Source organism: Podarcis pityusensis (assembly GCF_964106645.2).
Source record: "Podarcis pityusensis genome assembly, chromosome: 1".
Classification (NCBI taxonomy): Eukaryota; Metazoa; Chordata; class Lepidosauria; order Squamata; family Lacertidae; genus Podarcis; species Podarcis pityusensis.
This window is the reverse complement of record NC_138028.1, coordinates 4424519-4442228: the sequence shown is the minus strand read 5'-3', so window position 1 is coordinate 4442228 and position 17710 is coordinate 4424519. Positions and strand designations below refer to the sequence as shown.

Here is a 17710-nt window from a genome sequence, read left to right as displayed (position 1 = left end):
CTCCAAAGAGGCACTTTAAAAGGACCCAGTCTGAGCTCCCTGTCAGATGCAGATGCCGTTAAACTGATTTCGATCCCCAGAAGCATTTGGGGTTGTTTTAAGCCGCAACCGCAGGCTCTGGATCACGAAGGCCGCAGAAGGCGTTTGCCCTGGATTCTGGGAAATGGCACGCTCTCGTGGCGTAAATGGATTCATTAAAAACAAAGCAAAATGGAGCACAGAGTGTCAAATCTAAAAAGCTTTTTGGGGTAAAAGCTTTTAACTCACATGCAGGATAAGAAACAAGCAAATTCTAACTCGAGAAAGAGCCCAGGGACAATATATTATTTATTATTATTATTATTAATAATAATAATAATAATAATTCTAACTCGAGAAAAAGCCCAGCAACAATATATTATTATTATTATTATTATTATTATTATTATTAAATTTGTATACTGCCCTACACCCGTAGATCTCAGGTCAGTTAAGATAGTAAAATTCATGTTAAATTGCTGTTTTAGGGGTTGTTTTTTAAAGTCTGGAACAGATTAATCCGTTTTGCATTACTTTCAATGGGAAAACACGCCTTGGTTTTGGAACGCTTTGGTTTTGGAACAGACTTCCGGAACGGATTAAGTTTGAGAACCAAGGTACCACTGTACTACACTGAAATGTTGAAATGTTCCTTTGACTGCCCTCGAATCTTCCCACTACACTTGCCACACCTTCGGAGAATCACCGCCCTAAGACGTTGCTTACAGGTTCATCCAGCAAGGAACGAACTCTTCCCGGTGCTCTTCTGTGGCCAAACGCCTCATTTCTCCTTCCTGGCTTTCAGCCAGGGCCCCATCGCTGAACAGGAGGAGCAAAGGTTTATCCAGCTGAAAGTACTCTGGGAAGTTGCCCACTGTGATTTCCGGCTGCAACAGGAATCAGTCGGTCAGTTTTATTGCACATAGCCAAAGGCTGCCGCAATGTACACAGAATCATTCAACAATTAAAAGGAAATACAGTGGTACCTCGGGTTACATACGCTTCAGGTTACATACACTTCAGGTTACAGACTCCGCTAACCCAGAAATAGTATCTCAGGTTAAGAACTTTGCTTCAGGATGAGAACAGAAATTGTGCTCCAGCGGCGCAGCCGAAGCAGGAGGCCCCATTAGCTAAAGTGGTGCTTCAGGTTAAGAACAGTTTCAGGTCAAGAACAGACCTCCGGAACGAATTAAGAACTTAATCCGACGTACCACTGTATACTGAATTGATACAAAAAACTTAAAACATTTATATTATCAATACATTACCTACTCTAAACAGAGCTATAAAAGTACCTTAATATACAAATTAAGACATTAAACAATAAAATTTATAAGCTAGAATTATCACAGGGCCACTAATATATTTAAAAAAATAATGTTAATTAATACAATGTGCAATTATATTCAGAGTTTGGTGATTATCAAAGATAGAATAAAGGTTGATGCAGATAAATTGATCTCCTTTACAGTTGGTGGCTATATTGGCTATATAATTTGCTCTAATTTTCCTAGCAGCAGTTGCAAAGAGTGCTACACGCCAGGTCACATACTTATCTGTGTCTGGAGGAGATAGAAAATCACGTGAGAGGGGTTCTGGCCAGGGGACCTTGTCATTATAGGTGCTAAAAATCGTTCCCTTGCTTCATTATATATGGGGCAGCGCAATATATAATGCATAAGGTCCTCTACTTCAGGACATCCCCTAATGCAAACACGTTCGTTTGTTGGTATGCCTCTGTGTCTCCCATCTCTATAAGCAGAGTTTATTGTATTTAAGTGTAACTCTGTAAAAGCTTTCCGAAGTCGTGCAAAAGTCAATTCATTAAAATAAGATGTGTGTTCCTAGGCCTCTCTAAGTTTAAATTACAATGGGGCGCATGTAGATGTGTACATAGAGTTTAGATCGTTTTTAGTTGCCACTGCCCTTATGGTTCGTTTAAAGATATTTTTCTGGGAATATAAGGGAAGTTCTTTTATCTCAGTCATATTTGCCCATCAGTTGGGCAGCGTGATGTACCCAGTTTTTAAGGGGTAATCCGTTCGACAGCTCATTCAGGCATTTTTTGGATAGCCTAGTGTTGTCCATCTGTTGAACTCTAAACCAGCAACAGAGAATTCTTTTTTCTATTTGGCTCTCTAACAACAGGAATCAGAGAAAAGTGTAGAGTTGGAATGGACCTAAAAGGTCATCCAGCCTAACCCCGTGCAATGCAAGAATCCCAGGAGAGGGGTGGGCGGGCAGACGGGACAAATATTACAAGGGAAGGAAGGGGTGCCAGATCCGAATCCGGAAAAAGGAGCTCTGCATCTTTAACGCTGAGATCAGAAGCAGAGAACGTGCTTACAAAGGTTTCCAGTAACGCACGGCGGATAACTTCAACCACGTCTTGCACGCTGAACTTTGAGAGCTGGATAACTGTCCTCGCCTCGGGCCTAGCAAGCAGCAGAGCTGGAAGGGGCGCCTTGTATTTATGGGACCTGGGAGGAAAAGACAGAAAGAAACACATTTCAAAAACTCTTTTGAAGATACAGAAGATCACCCAATTAAAGGGATCTAAGCCAAATTATCGCACGAGCTTTTTACAGATGGTTTATCAATTTCCGTATTTTTCGCTCTATAGGACGCACCCGACCATAGGACGCACCTTGTTTTAGAGGGGGAGAACAAGAAAAATTCTCCCCCTCTCTGCGCAGCGCCCCTTCAGCGAAGCGGCAGGAGAAACGGAGCCCCTTCCATTTCTCCTGCCGCTTCGCTGAAGGGGTGCTGCGCAGAGAGGGGGATATTTTTTTTTTCTTGTTCTCCCCCTCTAAAACAAGGTGCGTTCAGTGCGTTCAAGATGCATTCAGTCGCCTTCAGTGAAGGCAACCCAAAGCCTCCGGAGCGCGGCGGGAGTTCCCGCTGCGCTCCAGAGCCTTCGGGTTCCTTTCGAACTGCTCTTTGGGGCTGGCGCCAGCCCCAAAGAGCAGGTTGGGGAGCCTTCCCGCTGCTCCCCGGGCTTGTGGGGCTGGCGGTGGGGGGAAGAGCTGCTTTCCCCCACCGCCAGCCTCAAAGACCAGCTCAGGGCTGGCGGGGAAGCCCGGGTCCCCCCCCCCAGCCCCATGGACCACACATTCGCTCCATAAGGCGCACAGACATTTCCCCTTAGATTTTAAGAGGGGAAAAGTGCGTCTTATGGAGCGAAAAATACGGTATATTGGCCGACAGTCAACCAATATAAACAAATGAAACAATACTTTTTCGAAGGAAAAATGCACACATTGTTTTCGGGAAACAGATACTGTCCGCCTTGGGAGTTCAATCGGTAGAGGGTGAGACTCTTAAACCCGGGGTTGTGGGTTCGAAACCCATGTTGGGGTCCTCTCCAACACCACAGTTCTGTGATTCTCTGTCACAGCAAGCGTCTCAGAAAAGGTATTTATTTTCCCCTTACTCCAAGGACCTCAGCACAGTCCTCACGTTCTCTCTGCCCAGCCCTCATTTTAACCCCACAACAACCCTGTGAGGTAGGGCAGGTTAGGCTGAGAGATGGCAGCTGCCAGACCTAAACTGCCCTATGAGCTTCGCAGGTGAGTGGGGATCTCTTTTTTGGGAAAGAACAAAACAATACATTTATCCAGTCCTGAGCATCTCCAGGTTAAGACAGAGAAAGACCCCAGCCTGATATTGTGCAGAGTCACTGCCGCTCAGTGTGGACAGCACTGATTTAGATGGACCAAGGACCATCTCTATGCTCCTATGATGCACACACTGGCCGTCAGTAGATGCTGCTCACTGCTTTAGGGCATGGCATCTCCCAGTAGGGCTAGGATGCGGGGCTACCTTTGAAGGTGACCCGGAAACTGCAATTAATCCAGAATGCGGCAGCTAGACTGGTGACTGGGAGCGGCCGCCGGGACCACATAACACCGGTCCTGAGAGATCTGCATTGGCTCCCAGTATGTTTCCGAGCACAATTCAAAGTGTTGGTGCTGACCTTGAAAGCCCTAAACGGCCTCGGTCCAGTATACCTGAAGGAGCGTCTCCACCCCCATCGTTCAGCCCGGATGCTGAGGTCCAGCGCCGAGGGCCTTCTGGTGGTTCCCTCACTGCGAGAAGCAAAGCTACAGGGAACCAGGCAGAGGGCCTTCTCGGTGGTGGCGCCCACCCTGTGGAACGCCCTCCCTTCAGATGTGAAGGAAATAAGCAGCTGTCCTATCTTTAAAAGACATCTGAAGGCAGCCCGTTTGGGGAAGTTTTTAATATTTAATGCTGTACTGTTTTTCACATTTGATTGGGAGCCGCCCAGAGTGGCTGGGGAGACTCAGCCAGATGGGTGGGGTATAAATAATAAATTATTATTATTATTATTATTAATTATTATAGGAGCACCCCCTGGCCTGAAACCCTGGGGAGCTGCTGCCAGTCAGGGTAGACATTATTGAGCTAGATGGACCATTGGCTTGAATAAGTATAAGGTAGCCTTCCAGCTTCCTGTGTTCCCTCGTCCTAGCTCATCACTCCAATTCAGGGGTGGAGAACCTTTTGGCATTCTGGATGATGCAGAACTCCAACTCCCATCAGCACCAGACAGCATGGCCGACAGAGATGGATGATGGGAGTTGTAGTCCAACAACAACTTTGGGTGGGGGCACAGGTTTTCTATCTCTGCTCTAACCACTAGGCGGGAGGTTTGCAATGGCTGCTCTAGACTAGGGGTCAGCAAGGTGGGCCAGATTGCACGCACCCGCGATTTCCAGTGCCTGCACAGACGCGATTTCCAGCGTCGCAGAAGCGAGTCCCCACGTGGCGCTGCACCAGTTTAGCGCAGCGCGCGGGGACTCGCTGAGCGGGCGGCTCGGGGGCTGGTTAAACGATCCCCGTGGGCTGCTTATGGCCCATGGGCCTTAAGTTGACGACCCCTGGTCTAGACCAAGTGAGTCGCTCAGCGAGTTCAGAGCAAGCTAGCAATCCACCTACAGGATCTGGGCATCCTCTTCGTGATAGATTCCTGTTGTGACGTATCCACTGAGGACTCTCCCGGCTCCAACGAAAGCTTCTCTTGCTGTAAAAACAGATAACCCAGTCTGTAAATCATTGAATCACAGAAGTGTAGGGTTAGAAGGGAACCCAAAGGTCATCCAATCCAACCCCCCCCCCGCAACGCAGGAATGTCAGCTAAATATACGGGAACAAGCAAGAGTTCTTGAAGCATCAGAGGATTTAAATGCAGAGAGATCCAACTCAGAAGAAGTTTTTCTCTCCCTGGTATCAGCTAGGCTCCCCTTCCCTTTAATGCTTTTCTCATTATTATTTTTGCAGATAATTAATTATCAGATTAAATCAAAACAGGTTTGCTGGTGTTTATCCAGCCACCCCGGTTCAATTTCCTGGAGAAAGCTTAATCCAATAGGTTTATCGCTTTGTGGCAAAACGCAGACCTCGCCTCGAGAGACGAAAGCTCCCTGTGTCCCGTCATATATCATGTCAGAACCTAATGATAAGGCTCAGCGCCCTGCAATTAGACAGAGGCCACCTCACAGATGCTCCTTTTTATTGTCCAGTCATTATGATTTGCACTTGCGACGCTATCAGGGCAGTCACACACGATCCTGCTTTCAAATACCGTTTTGGGGCAGACTGTATTCCCATTCAGTTCATGTCCTGCAGCTTCCTGCTGTTATAAGAATTTAAGGTCTTAAATATATAAAATAAATGTTCATAAATGTACTAGGCAAACGTATACTTAAATATATAAACCATATAATAATAATAATAATTTATTATTTGTACCCTGCCCATCTGGCTGGGTTTCCCCAGCCACTCTGGGCGGCTTCCATAGAAACCAAAAATACACTAAAATATCACACGTTAAAAACTGAACAGGGCTGCCTTAAGATCATAGAATCATAGAGTTGGAAGAGACCACAAGGGCCATCGAGTCCAACCCCCTGCCAAGCAGGAAACACCATCAGAGCACTCCTGACATATGGTTGTCAAGCCTCTGCTTAAAGACCTCCAAAGAAGGAGACTCCACCACACTCCTTGGCAGCAAATTCCACTGTCAAACAGCTCTTACTGTCAGGAAGTTCTTCCTAATGTTTAGGTGGAATCTTCTTTCTTGTAGTTTGGATCCATTGCTCCGTGTCCGCTTCTCTGGAGCAGCAGAAAACAACTTTTCTCCCTCCTCTATGTGACATCCTTTTATATATTTGAACATGGCTATCATATCACCCCTTAACCTCCTCTTCTCCAGGCTAAACATGCCCAGCTCCCTTAGCCGTTCCTCATAAGGCATCGTTTCCAGGCCTTTGACCATTTTGGTTGCCCTCCTCTGGACACGTTCCAGTTTGTCAGTGTCCTTCTTGAACTGTGGTGCCCAGAACTGGACACAGTACTCCAGGTGAGGTCTGACCAGAGCAGAATACAGTGGCACTATTACTTCCCTTGATCTAGATGCTATACTCCTATGGATGCAGCCCAGAATTGCATTGGCTTTTTTAGCTGCCGCGTCACACTGTTGGCTCATGTCAAGTTTGTGGTCAACCAAGACTCCTAGATCCTTTTCACATGTACTGCTCTCAAGCCAGGTGTCCCCCATCTTGTATTTGTGCCTCTCATTTTTTTTTGCCCAAGTGCAATACTTTACATTTCTCCCTGTTAAAATTCATCTTGTTTGTTTTGGCCCAGTTCTCTAATCTGTCAAGGTCGTTCTGAAGTGTGATCCTGTCCTCTGGGGTGTTAGCCACCCCTCCCAGTTTGGTGTCAGCTGCAAATTTGATCAGGATGCCCTTGAGTCCATCATCCAAGTCGTTGATAAAGATGTTGAATAAGACCGGGCCCAAGACAGAACCCTGTGGCACCCCACTAGTCACTCTTCTCCAGGATGAAGAGGAACCATTGATGAGCACCCTTTGGGTTCGGTCAGTCAGCCAGTTACAAATCCACTGAGTGGTAGCATAGTCAAGACCGCATTTTACCAGCTTCTTTACAAGAATATCATGGGGCACCTTGTCAAATGCCTTGCTGAAATCAAGGTAGGCTACATCCACTGCGTTCCCTTCATCTACCAGGCTTGTAATTCTGTCAAAAAACGAGATCAGGTTAGTCTGACATGACTTATTTTTCAGAAATCCATGCTGACTATTGGTGATCACAGCATTCCTTTCTAGGTGCTCACAGACTGTTTGCTTAATGATCTGCTCCAGAATCTTCCCTGGTATTGATGTCAGACTGACTGGGCGGTAATTATTTGGGTCCTCTCTTTCCCCCTTTTTGAAAATAGGGACAACATTTGCCCTCCTCCAGTCTGCTGGGACTTCGCCTGTTCTCCAGGAATTCTCAAAGATGACTGCCAGTGGTTCTGAGATCACATCTGCCAGTTCTTTTAATACTCTTGGATGCAGTTCATCTGGCCCTGGAGACTTGAATACATCTAAACTAGCCAAGTATTCTTGTACTATCTCCTTAGTTATTCTGGGCTGTGTTTCCTCTGCTGAATCATTTGCTCCAAATTCTTCAGGTCGGGCATTGTTTTTTATCAGAGAAGACTGAGGCAAAGAAGGCATTGAGGAGTTCAGCCCTTTCTATGTCCCCTGTTTGCATTTCACCATCTTCTCCTCTGAGTGACCCCACTGTTTCTTTGTTCTTCCTTTTGCTACGAACATACCCATAAAAACCTTTTTTGTTGCTTTTAACCTCTCTAGCAAGCCTGAGTTTATTCTGTGCTTTAGCTTTTCTGACTTTGTGTCTACATGTGCTGGCTATTTGTTTGAATTCCTCTTTGGTGGTTTCCCCCCTTTTCCATTTCCATTTTTTGTACACATCCTTTTTTAATCTTAACTCAGTTAAAAGTTCTTTAGATAGCCACCCTGGCTTCTTTAGGCACCTTCCATGTTTCCGTCTCATTGGTATTGCCTGACGTTGTGCTTTTACTATCTCCCTCTTAACAAACTCCCAGCCATCATGAACTCCCTTTCCTTTTAGTATTACTGTCCATGGGATCTCACCCAGCACTTCCCTAAGTTTTATGAAGTCGGCTTTCTTAAAGTCAAGAAATTGAGTCCTAGTATGCTTGGCTGCTCCTTTCCGCTGTATAGTAAACTTCAGAAGAGCATGATCACTCGCGCCTAATGATCCTTCCACTTCTACCCCACTAACCAGGTCATCAACATTGGTTAGGACCAGATCTAAAATGGCTGTTCCTCTTGTTGCTTCTCCCACTTTCTGGACAATGAAGTTGTCTGCAAGGCCAGTGAGGAATCTGTTTGACCTTATGCTCTTGGCTGAGTTTGAAATCCAACAAATATCCGGGTAATTGAAGTCCCCCATTACTACTATCTCCCTTCCTTTTGCATGCTTGGCCATCTGTTCCAGGAAGGCATAATCTATGTCCTCCGTTTGGCTTGGGGATCTATAGTAAACTCCCACAATGAATTCACTGTTATTCTTCTCTCCCTTAATTTTGACCCAAATGCTCTCACTTTGGCTTTGAGGTTCTAAATCTTGGATCTCTTCACAGGTATACACATCCCTGACATATAACGCCACTCCTCCTCCTTTCTTGTCTGGTCTGTTTCTCTGAAATAGATTGTATCCCTCCATTATTACATTCCAATCATGGGACTTATCCCACCAGGTTTCAGTGATGCCTATTATGTCATATTTAGTTTGCTGTACCAAGAGCTCAAGCTCATCTTGTTTATTTCCCATGCTTTGTGCATTAGTGTACAGACATTGAAGTCCATTAATCATTCCCCCGTGTCTCTTATTTAAGGATTTTTTCCTCCCACCACTAGGTCTGCGTGCTGTTTGCTCCATTTGGTCTATGACATTTGGATGATCATCTTCATCAATTGATAGACTCCTACCTTCAGGAGCACTGTCTCCCTCCCCCACATTAGTCAGTTTAAAGCCCTCCTGATGAGGTTTCTGAGATTTTTGGCAAAAACATTTCTCCCAACCGTTGTGAGGTGCAGCCCATCGCTTGCCAGAAGTCCATCTTCAAGAAACTGCAGTCCGTGATCTAAGAATCCAAACCGTTCCTGTTGCGAAGCCATTTGCGAAGCCAGCTGTTCACTTCCACTATTTTTCCCTCTCTCCCTGGGCCACGTCGTTCAACTGGGAGGACAGATGAGATGACAATTTGTGCATTTAATCGCTTCAATTTCCTGCCCAGAGCCTCGTAGTCTCTTTTGATCTTCTGGAGGCTATTGCTTGCAGTGTCATTGGTTCCCACATGAACCAAGAGGAAGGGGTATTTGTCAGTGGGTTTTATGATTCCTTGCAGTCGTTCAGTTACATCTTGGATCTTAGCCCCGGGGAGATAGCACACTTCCCGAGACATCTTGTCAGGCCCACAGATCACTGCTTCTGTTCCCCTCAGTAGGGAATCCCCTATCACCACTACACGCCTCCTCTTAGGTTTGGTCGGGGTTCTTCCGTGAGCTGTCCGTTCCAAGGTCGCCTGCACATTCCCTGAGGACTGACTTTGCTGCTCGTCTTCATATACCTGATCGACTGTAATGAGGGAGAGATCCTCAAATGGAGTCTGCTCTTCGTCTTCCATGCTAGGGGAGAGGACCTGAAAGCAATTGTGTATTTCTAAACAATCAGAGCGAACCCTGGGCCTCCTACTTCTTTGAGTCACGTTTCTCCATATATCTGGCTCCTGTGTTGGTGAACTAGCCTCCTTCTCAGGGGAGTCCCCTGTCTCCTCCTTGGTGGAGACGGTGTGCTCTGCTGCTTCCAAGAAGAGCTCCAGCTCTCTAATTCTTTGGAGCGTAGCTACACGTTCCTCCAGTTGCTGGACTTTGTCTTTTAAGAGGGCAATCAACATGCAATTGCTGCAGGTAAAGCTGCCTGCAACCTTTGGCAAGATGGCAAACATTGCGCAGGAACCGCAGGCGACTGCAGCTGTTCCCTCCCCCTCCATCTTAAGAACATGTCGTTGGGGGTGGCTACAGCGGTCCTCCATCATAAAAAGCGTGAAGACAGGACAAATAACTCCCCCCACAAAAAAACCTAGGTCTCCCCCAACAAACGTTTGAGACTAGCTCCCCTAAATCTAAAAGATGGATCAAACTAGGCACCCGCCGCTGCCCTGCAAGCTCTGATAAGCTCCTCCCACAGCTAATCACCTGCCTCAACAGAAACCCTGCCCCCTCTGACCTTTGCACAGGGAGAGCAGCTAATCAGCCACAAAGAAACACACACACACAAGAAAACCCTTTTTGCTCCTTCTTCAACTGCTGCCCTGCAAGATGTCTTCTGAATGTCAGGTAGTTGTTTATCGCTTTGACATCTGATAGGAGGGCGTTCCACAGGGCGGGCGCCACTACCGAGAAGGCCCTCTGCCCGGTTCCCTGTAGCTTTGCTTCTCGCAATGAGGGAACCGCCAGAAGGCCCTCGGAGCTGGACCTCAGTGTCCGGGTAGAACGATGGGGGTGGAGACGCTCCTTCAGGTATACTGGGCCGAGGCCGTTTAGGGCTTTAAAGGTCAACACCAGCACTTTGAATTGTGCTCGGAAACGTACTGGGAGCCAATGTAGGTCTTTCAAGACCGGTGTTATGTGGTCTCTGCGGCCGCTCCCAGTCACCAGTCTAGCTGCCGCATTCTGGATTAGTTGTAGTTTCCGAGTACCTTCAAAGGTACCCCCACGTAGAGCGCATTGCAGTAGTCCAAGCGGGACATAACTAGAGCATATGTCTGAAACAGTACAGGCAACAGCCTGAAACCATTTTGACTCTCCCAAATTGACCTCAAATGTTTCTCTGCAAGGAGGAAGGAAATGGGAAAAGCCTCCCCATTGTCTCTGTGCTCAGAAATCCTGCCTTAAGGGCACATTTGGGTATGAATAGGGTGAGCCTGTGACCTGGACTCAGCTCAGAATAAGCCCAACACACTACTATTGCATTGGTGGCAGGCTGCAGAAGGTGGTTAGTATCATATAGGGCAGTGTTCCCAAACTTGGGTCTCCAGCTGTTTTTGGACTACAACTCCCATCATCATCCCTATAAATAAAATAAATAATAATAACAATAATTTATTTATGCCCCACCCATCTGGCTGGGCTTCCCCAGCCACTCTGGACGGCTTCCAACAAAATATTAAAATACAAAAGTCTGTTAAACATTAAAAGCTTCCCTAAACAGGGCTGCCTTCAGATGTCTTCTAAAAGTCTGGTAGTTGTTTATTTCCTTGACACCTGGTGGGAGGGCATTCCACAGGGCGGGCGCCACTACCGAGAAGGCCCTCTGCCTGGTTCCCTGTAGCTTGGCTTCTCGCAATGAGGGAATCGCCAGAAGGCCCTCAGCGCTGGACCTCAGCGTCTGGGTAGAACAATGGGGGTGGAGATGCTCCTTCAGTTATACTGGGCTGAGGCCATTTAGGGCTTTAAAGGCCAGCACCAACACTTTGAATTGTGCTCGGAAACGTACTGGGAGCCAGTGTAGGTCTTTCAAGACTGGTGTTATGTGGTCTCAGCGGCCGTTCCCAGTCACCAGTCTGGCGGCCGCATTCTGGATTAAGCTGCCACAGGACCAGTGGATTAAGCGAGAAGGACCAGTGGTTAAGGATGATGGGCATTGTAGTCCCAAAACAGCGGGGGGACCTAAGTTTGGGAAACCCTGTTCTGGAGAATCCCAGAGGGAGGCAACTGACCAGGGCAGCAATTTGTGTCTTGATACCATCTCCATGACACAAATTGTTGCCCTGGTCAGTCTTGATACCATCTCCATAAGGGACGTGGGTGGCGCTGTGGGTTAAACCATAGAGCCTAGGACTTGCTGATCAGAAGGTCAGCGGTTCGAATCCCCGCGACGGGGTGAGCTCCCGTTGCTCAGTCCCTGCTCCTGCCAACCTAGCAGTTTGAAAGCACGTCAAAGTGCAAGTAGATAAATAGGTACCGCTCCGGCGGGAAGGTAAACGGCATTTCCGTGCGCTGCTCTGGTTCGCCAGAAGCGGCTTAGTCCTGCTGGCCACATGACCGGAAGCTGTATGCCGGCTCCCTCGGCCAATAAAGCGAGATGAGTGCCGCAACCCCAGAGTCGGCCACGACTGGACCTAATGGTCAGGGGTCCCTTTATCTTTACCTTTACCATCTCCATTCCCCACCGGTCAAAATTAGGATGGCAGAGGGCCTACCTGGCAGGGCTGTTGTGAAGGAAAGCAGGATAAGAAACACGTATAAAGGTTTCTACGGGTAAAGGGCAATAGGAAGTATTATCATTTCTGGTAACCAAGGGAGGTGTCTACCTTCACTCATGCTGGAATCAAACAGTCCCAAAACAGAAACTGAAGTTTTGATCCTTAAATAGTCTTCCACCTCTTCGGCCGTGGTCAACTTCACCGGACAGGAGGTTCTGCTTCTGCAGATGTAAGAGGAAATCAGGGGAAATAGTTTCAGGCCTGTCTACAAGGTCTTTTTCGATTCCTTCCTATGTTTAATGTCACTGCCTAAGATTTTGGATACCCCAAGTCTCACCACCCGGGGTGGGAAGAAGGGAGATTAGGACCTACTCAATGTGGGACAGATCAGATTCAGTCTGCACTGAAAGGCAAAACCTTCCCAATACAGGGCTGCCTTCAGACATCTTCTAAAAGTGAGATGGTTCTTTATCTCCTCGACATCTGAATGGAGGGCGCTCTACGGGGCGGGTGCCACCACCAAGAAGGCCCTCTGTCTGGTTCCCTGTAACTTCACTCTTCGCAGTGAGGGAACCATCAGAATACCCTCGGAGCTGGACCTCCATGTCCGGGCTGAGCGATGGGGGCAGAGATGACAAAAGACTACAGAATGCACATTTAAAGCAGAAATCTGTTCTCAGAACAGATTCTCCAGAATTGCGACCTCAGACCACCCACCTTCCATGTGCACCTTAGAGCCAAACACACCAGGAAGATACTTACAGCTCAATGAACCTTAGCATCTCCTCGACTCCCCACATCCCAGAGTAGGCCAGCCATCTCCCCGCTTCCACATACATTTTGATGGTCGGAAACTGAGTGACGTTTTGCTGTGAGCAGAGGTCTGGCCAGTCCCAGCAGTTGACCCTCGCAAGCGTAATCTCAGGGGTCCCTGTAAAGTATTTAGGAGAGGAAAGCGAGGTGAAAAATGGTGCACGTTTCATCAGCACCTTTCTAAAAGGCACACACTAAATATACCGTATTTTGCGCTCCACAAGACACACTTTTTTCTTCCTAAAAAGTAAGGGGAAATGTCTGTGCGTCTTATGGAGCGAGTGTGTAGTCCCTGGAGCCGAATTGCCCAGGGGCAAAAAGCAGATCATGCTTTCTTTCTTTTTTGAAAGAGGGAAGGGGGTGTTGAAACAAAGCCGCTGATCGTTTGCCGATCGGGGAGAGAGATAAGGGACGCTAGAGATAAAGGAGGCTGCCTGGGAGGGGGGAGGTAAAGACAGCAAACTTGCTAAGGGGGGAAGCAGGAAGACTTAAGCAATGAGGAGAGAAATTAGAAGAAAAGGAGGAGCAAAAAACTGCTCCAGCTAAAGAAAAGACACTAAGGCAAACAAGAGGGAAGGGAGTGTTGAAAGGAAGCAGCTGATCAGTAAGCGATCAGGAGGGATCCTCAGGATTTTTGCATTGGGTCACCCCAAATTCACCATCAGATCACACAGCATGTCTGTGGCCACAGCCTGCACCAAAAAAAATCACGCATCCACTGTTTCGTGGGGCCGCAATGCAAAAACGTGGTTACAAAGCACGGATCCACATGGATTCTCAGGATTTTTGCATTGGGATACCCCAAACTCAGCGTCAAATCACGTATCATGTCTGTGGCCACAGCACGAACCACAAAAATCATACATCCACTGTTTCGTTCAGAATATTTTTTTTCTTGTTTCCCTCCTCTAAAAACTAGGTGCGTCTTATGGTCAGGTGTGTCTTACGGAGCGAAAAATACGGCAATTGTTTTGCAATTGTTATCCTTGGGCAACCCATTGCACCAACCCACTCAAATCCCACAAGGGTGGGTTGAAAAGAACTGGGTGTGCTCGCCCAGGAGAAGATTGGCAGTTAAGGGGAGATGTGCCAGGAGCTGGAAGTGCTGCCTCTTGCCGCGCAGTTAACCTGTGGAACTCCCTCCCACAGGAGGCCACAATGGCCACCAATTTGGACAGCTTTAAAAGGGGACTGGACAAATTCATTAACTAAGAGGGCTATCGGTGGCTGCTAGCCAGGATGGCTCTAGTCTGTCAGAAGCAGCCATACTTCTGAACCCCAGTTGCTGGAGACCACAGGAGGGGGAGAGTTGGTCTTGAGTTCGAATTCTGCTCGCTGTTTCCCCATAGGCTTAGGTTGGCCATTTTGAGAACAGGGTGCTGGAGTAGAGGGGCAGGTTACTTTAGAGACAACCTTGTCTCTTATGCACCCAACCACAGCTTTCCAAACTTTTTCAGGCTTTTTAGGCATGCGTCATTTCACAAGACAGTAATTCAGCTTTACTAGCAAACCGGAGCTCACGGTTTGGAAAGCTCTGAGCCCAGATTTCTGTGGTCCACGGGAGTTTAATAAACTGCTGCCATCCAGCGGCCAGAATATTTCCCTTGCAATCCAGCCTCTGTTGCCTTGAAAGGGGGAGAGGCGAGAGATCCTAGGAGGAATCACCACAAGCTCAGAATCAGGCCCTGGCTCCCTGAATCATAAGGGAGTCAGACCATTGGGCCCACCTTGTCCACACTAACTGGCACAGGTTCACCAAGGTTTCGGGAAGGGGTTCTCTCCCTGTCCCACCTTGATGAACGTGGGACTTTCTGCTTGCAAAGGAGATGTACTGAATTATGACTTTATAATAATAATAATAATTTATTATTTGTACCCCGCCCATCTGGCTGGGTTTCCCCAGCCACTCTGGGCGGCTTCCACAGAGACCAAAAGTACACAAAAATGTCACACATTAAAAACTTCCCTGAACAGGGCTGCTTTCAGATGTCTTCTGAATGTCAGGTAGTTGTTTATCTCTTTGACATCTGAAGGGAGGGCGTTCCACAGGGTGGGCGCCACTACCGAGAAGGCCCTCTGCCTGGTTCCCTGTAACCTCACTTCTCGCAGGGAGGGAACTGCCAGAAGGCCCTCAGCGCTGGATCTCAGGCTGAATGATGGGGGTGGAGACGCTCCTTCAGGTATCCAGGACCGAGGCCATTTAGGGCTTTAAAGGTCAACACCAACATTTTGAATTGTGCGCAGAAACGTACTGGGAGCCAGTGCAGATCTCTCAGGACTGGTGTTATGTGGTCCCGGCGGCCGCTCCCAGTCACCAGTCTGGCTGCCGCATTCTGGATTAATTGCAGTTTCCGGGTCACCTTCAAAGGTAGCCCCACGTACAGCGCATTGCAGTAGTCCAAGCGGGAGATAACTAGAGCATGCACCACTCTGGCGAGACAGTCCGCAGGCAGGAAGGGTCTCAGCCTGCGTACCAGGTGGAGCGGGTAGACAGCCGCCCTGGATACAGAATTGACCTGCGCCTCCATGGACAGCTGTGAGTCCAAAATGACTCCCAGGCTGCGCACCTGGTCCTTCAGGGGCACAGTGACCCCATTAGGACCAGGGACTTTCCACTGGGATGCTGGTCAGAGCATGAAGCTCCATGACCAACATTATTATTATAATTATTATTATTTGTATACTGCCCTCCATCTATAGATCTCAGGGAGGTTCGCAACACAAAAATACTCCCTTCTCCAGAAAAGAAACGCAAAAACCAATTATTGTTTTTTTGTTACTACGGTACGCCTTTTGGGTTTTTATAGTGCAAACTGCCTCGTGATCCTCAGGTGAAGGGAGCTAATGTAGCTGTTGTTGGCCTCCATGTGTCTCAAGAGACAGTGCCTCGGGGGTGAAGTCAAACTGCTGAAGAAGCACAGCGTCTGCAAAGACTGGTCATTCGTAACTGTTGCGTTAAAAGGTAAAGGGACCCCTGACCATTAGGTCCAGTCGTGGCCGACTCTGGGGTTGCGGCGCTCATCTTGCTTTATTGGCTGAGGGAGCCGGCGTTCAGCTTCCGGGTCATGTGGCCAGCAGGACTAAGCCGCTTCTGGCGAACCAGAGCAGAGCATGGAAACGCAGTTTACCTTCCCACCGGAGCGGTACCTATTTATCTACTTGCACTTTGACGTGCTTTTGAACTGCTAGGTTGGCAGGAGCAGGGACCGAGCAACGGGAGCTCACCCCGTCGTGGGGATTCAAACCGCCGACCTTCTGATCGGCAAGTCCTAAGCTCTGTGGTTTAACCCACAGCGCCACCCGCTTCCCTAACTGTTGCGTTAGCGGCACCCAAATGACCTCTCTGGGGTGCAAGCCTGGTCAATGTGTATGGAGGTCTTTGGCCGGGGAATTTCCAGTCTGCTGCTACTGGCCATTACAAATACCCAAAGCCACTGTCCTCCTGCAACCACCAGGGAATTAATAATAATAATAATTTAAAAAAATTATTTATACCCTGCCCTTCCCGGTTCAGAAAACCGGGCTCAGGGCGGCTAACAACAAATTTAAAACACTTAATTGATGCAACAAAAAAATAGCATAAAATACAGTATAAAACATGAATAACAATAAATTCAGAATTCAAAAATCAATTTAGGGGGGAAAATCCATCCAATAAACATTAGATGATCACCAGGGCTAGCTGGCTAAATTAGTCCTACTTGGGCCAGCGAGGAGACCAGGGGAGAATTAGCTGTGGGATCCCAGAGCGGGTAATCTTCATAAAAAGGGGAGGGGGAGGGAAGGAAGGGAAATAAAGTTGAAAGCCAGGCAGAATAGCTCTGTCTTACAGGCCCTGCAGAAGGAGGTTAAATCCTACAGGGCCCTGGTCTCATGGGACAGAGCATTCTACCAGGTCGGAGCCATCACTGAGAAGGCCCTGGCCCTGGGGGAGGATAATCTGACTTCCTTAGGGCCCGGGAACTCTAAACTATGCTTATTCATGGACCTTAAGGTCCTCTGCGGGGCAGACCAGGAGAGGCGGTCCTGTAAAAACTGACCTCCTGCCATGTGGCCTGTTGGCCCAAGACAGTCACCCCACTTGTGTGCCTGAGCAGAAGGCTATAGGGGAAGTCCTACATCACTCTGGGGGGGGGGGGTCTGTGTGTGAGCTGCAATCTGTGTGTCAGTGAAATAGCTAGCTGGCCTCCATACCTTGCAGATGGGCAGCCACTTCGGCATAGGACTGCATCACGACCAGGGAGACGGCTTCCCCTGAGGCCAAGAGGAAAAAGAAAAACAGATCCTGTTATTCCAGGCCCCCAGAAATTCCTCAGCTCTGCTCTGCAGGCAGGCAAAGTTCCATACCAATGGGAAGTCCATACCAAAAGCGTACAGGAATTTTGCAGCCTGGATAAATTGTGAAATTGACTCCAGAAAAACTTTACCAGAAGAAAATAACAAATGCAGACAACTGCTGGAGATGTGGGAGTAAAAATGCGAACTTAGTACATATGATGATTAACTTCCCGATGATAAGATCATTTCGGTGCGAGGTGAGGATATTTATAGCAAGAGTAATAAAAAGAAATTGTTATTTAGGGGAATTGAATTTAATTCTAAACTATATTCCGGAAACGTGGGAGATTACAAGGGGTAAAAAAAAAATGGATGTACCGTGCTATATTAGAAGCAAAAAAACTTGTTTTGATGAATTGGAAGAGCCGCAAAAAGATTCAGTTGAGCACATGGATTGATAATATGGACAGA

The 17710-nt window shown here is 47.7% G+C and overlaps 1 protein-coding gene and 1 long non-coding RNA gene across 3 annotated transcripts in view; one reads left to right on the top strand and one right to left on the bottom strand.

Moving 5' to 3' along the window:
* The window catches only part of LOC308470678, a 283172-nt gene extending 271082 nt beyond the window's left edge, over nt 1-12090 (top strand). The window contains exon 2 of the long non-coding RNA XR_013982542.1: nt 11799-12090. This is a non-coding gene — a long non-coding RNA (uncharacterized lncRNA). The remainder of the gene's footprint in view (nt 1-11798) is intronic.
* The window catches only part of TXNDC16 (thioredoxin domain containing 16), a 58087-nt gene that overhangs the window by 11819 nt on the left and 28558 nt on the right, over nt 1-17710 (bottom strand). For both annotated transcript variants that reach the window (XM_081020262.1, XM_081020261.1), the window contains exons 14-19: nt 17156-17215; nt 12911-13079; nt 12257-12369; nt 4981-5065; nt 2369-2501; nt 745-905 (exon numbers count right to left, since the gene is read on the bottom strand). In XM_081020262.1, coding sequence (XP_080876388.1) covers nt 745-905; nt 2369-2501; nt 4981-5065; nt 12257-12369; nt 12911-13079; nt 17156-17215 — 721 coding nt within the window. The remainder of the gene's footprint in view (nt 1-744; nt 906-2368; nt 2502-4980; nt 5066-12256; nt 12370-12910; nt 13080-17155; nt 17216-17710) is intronic.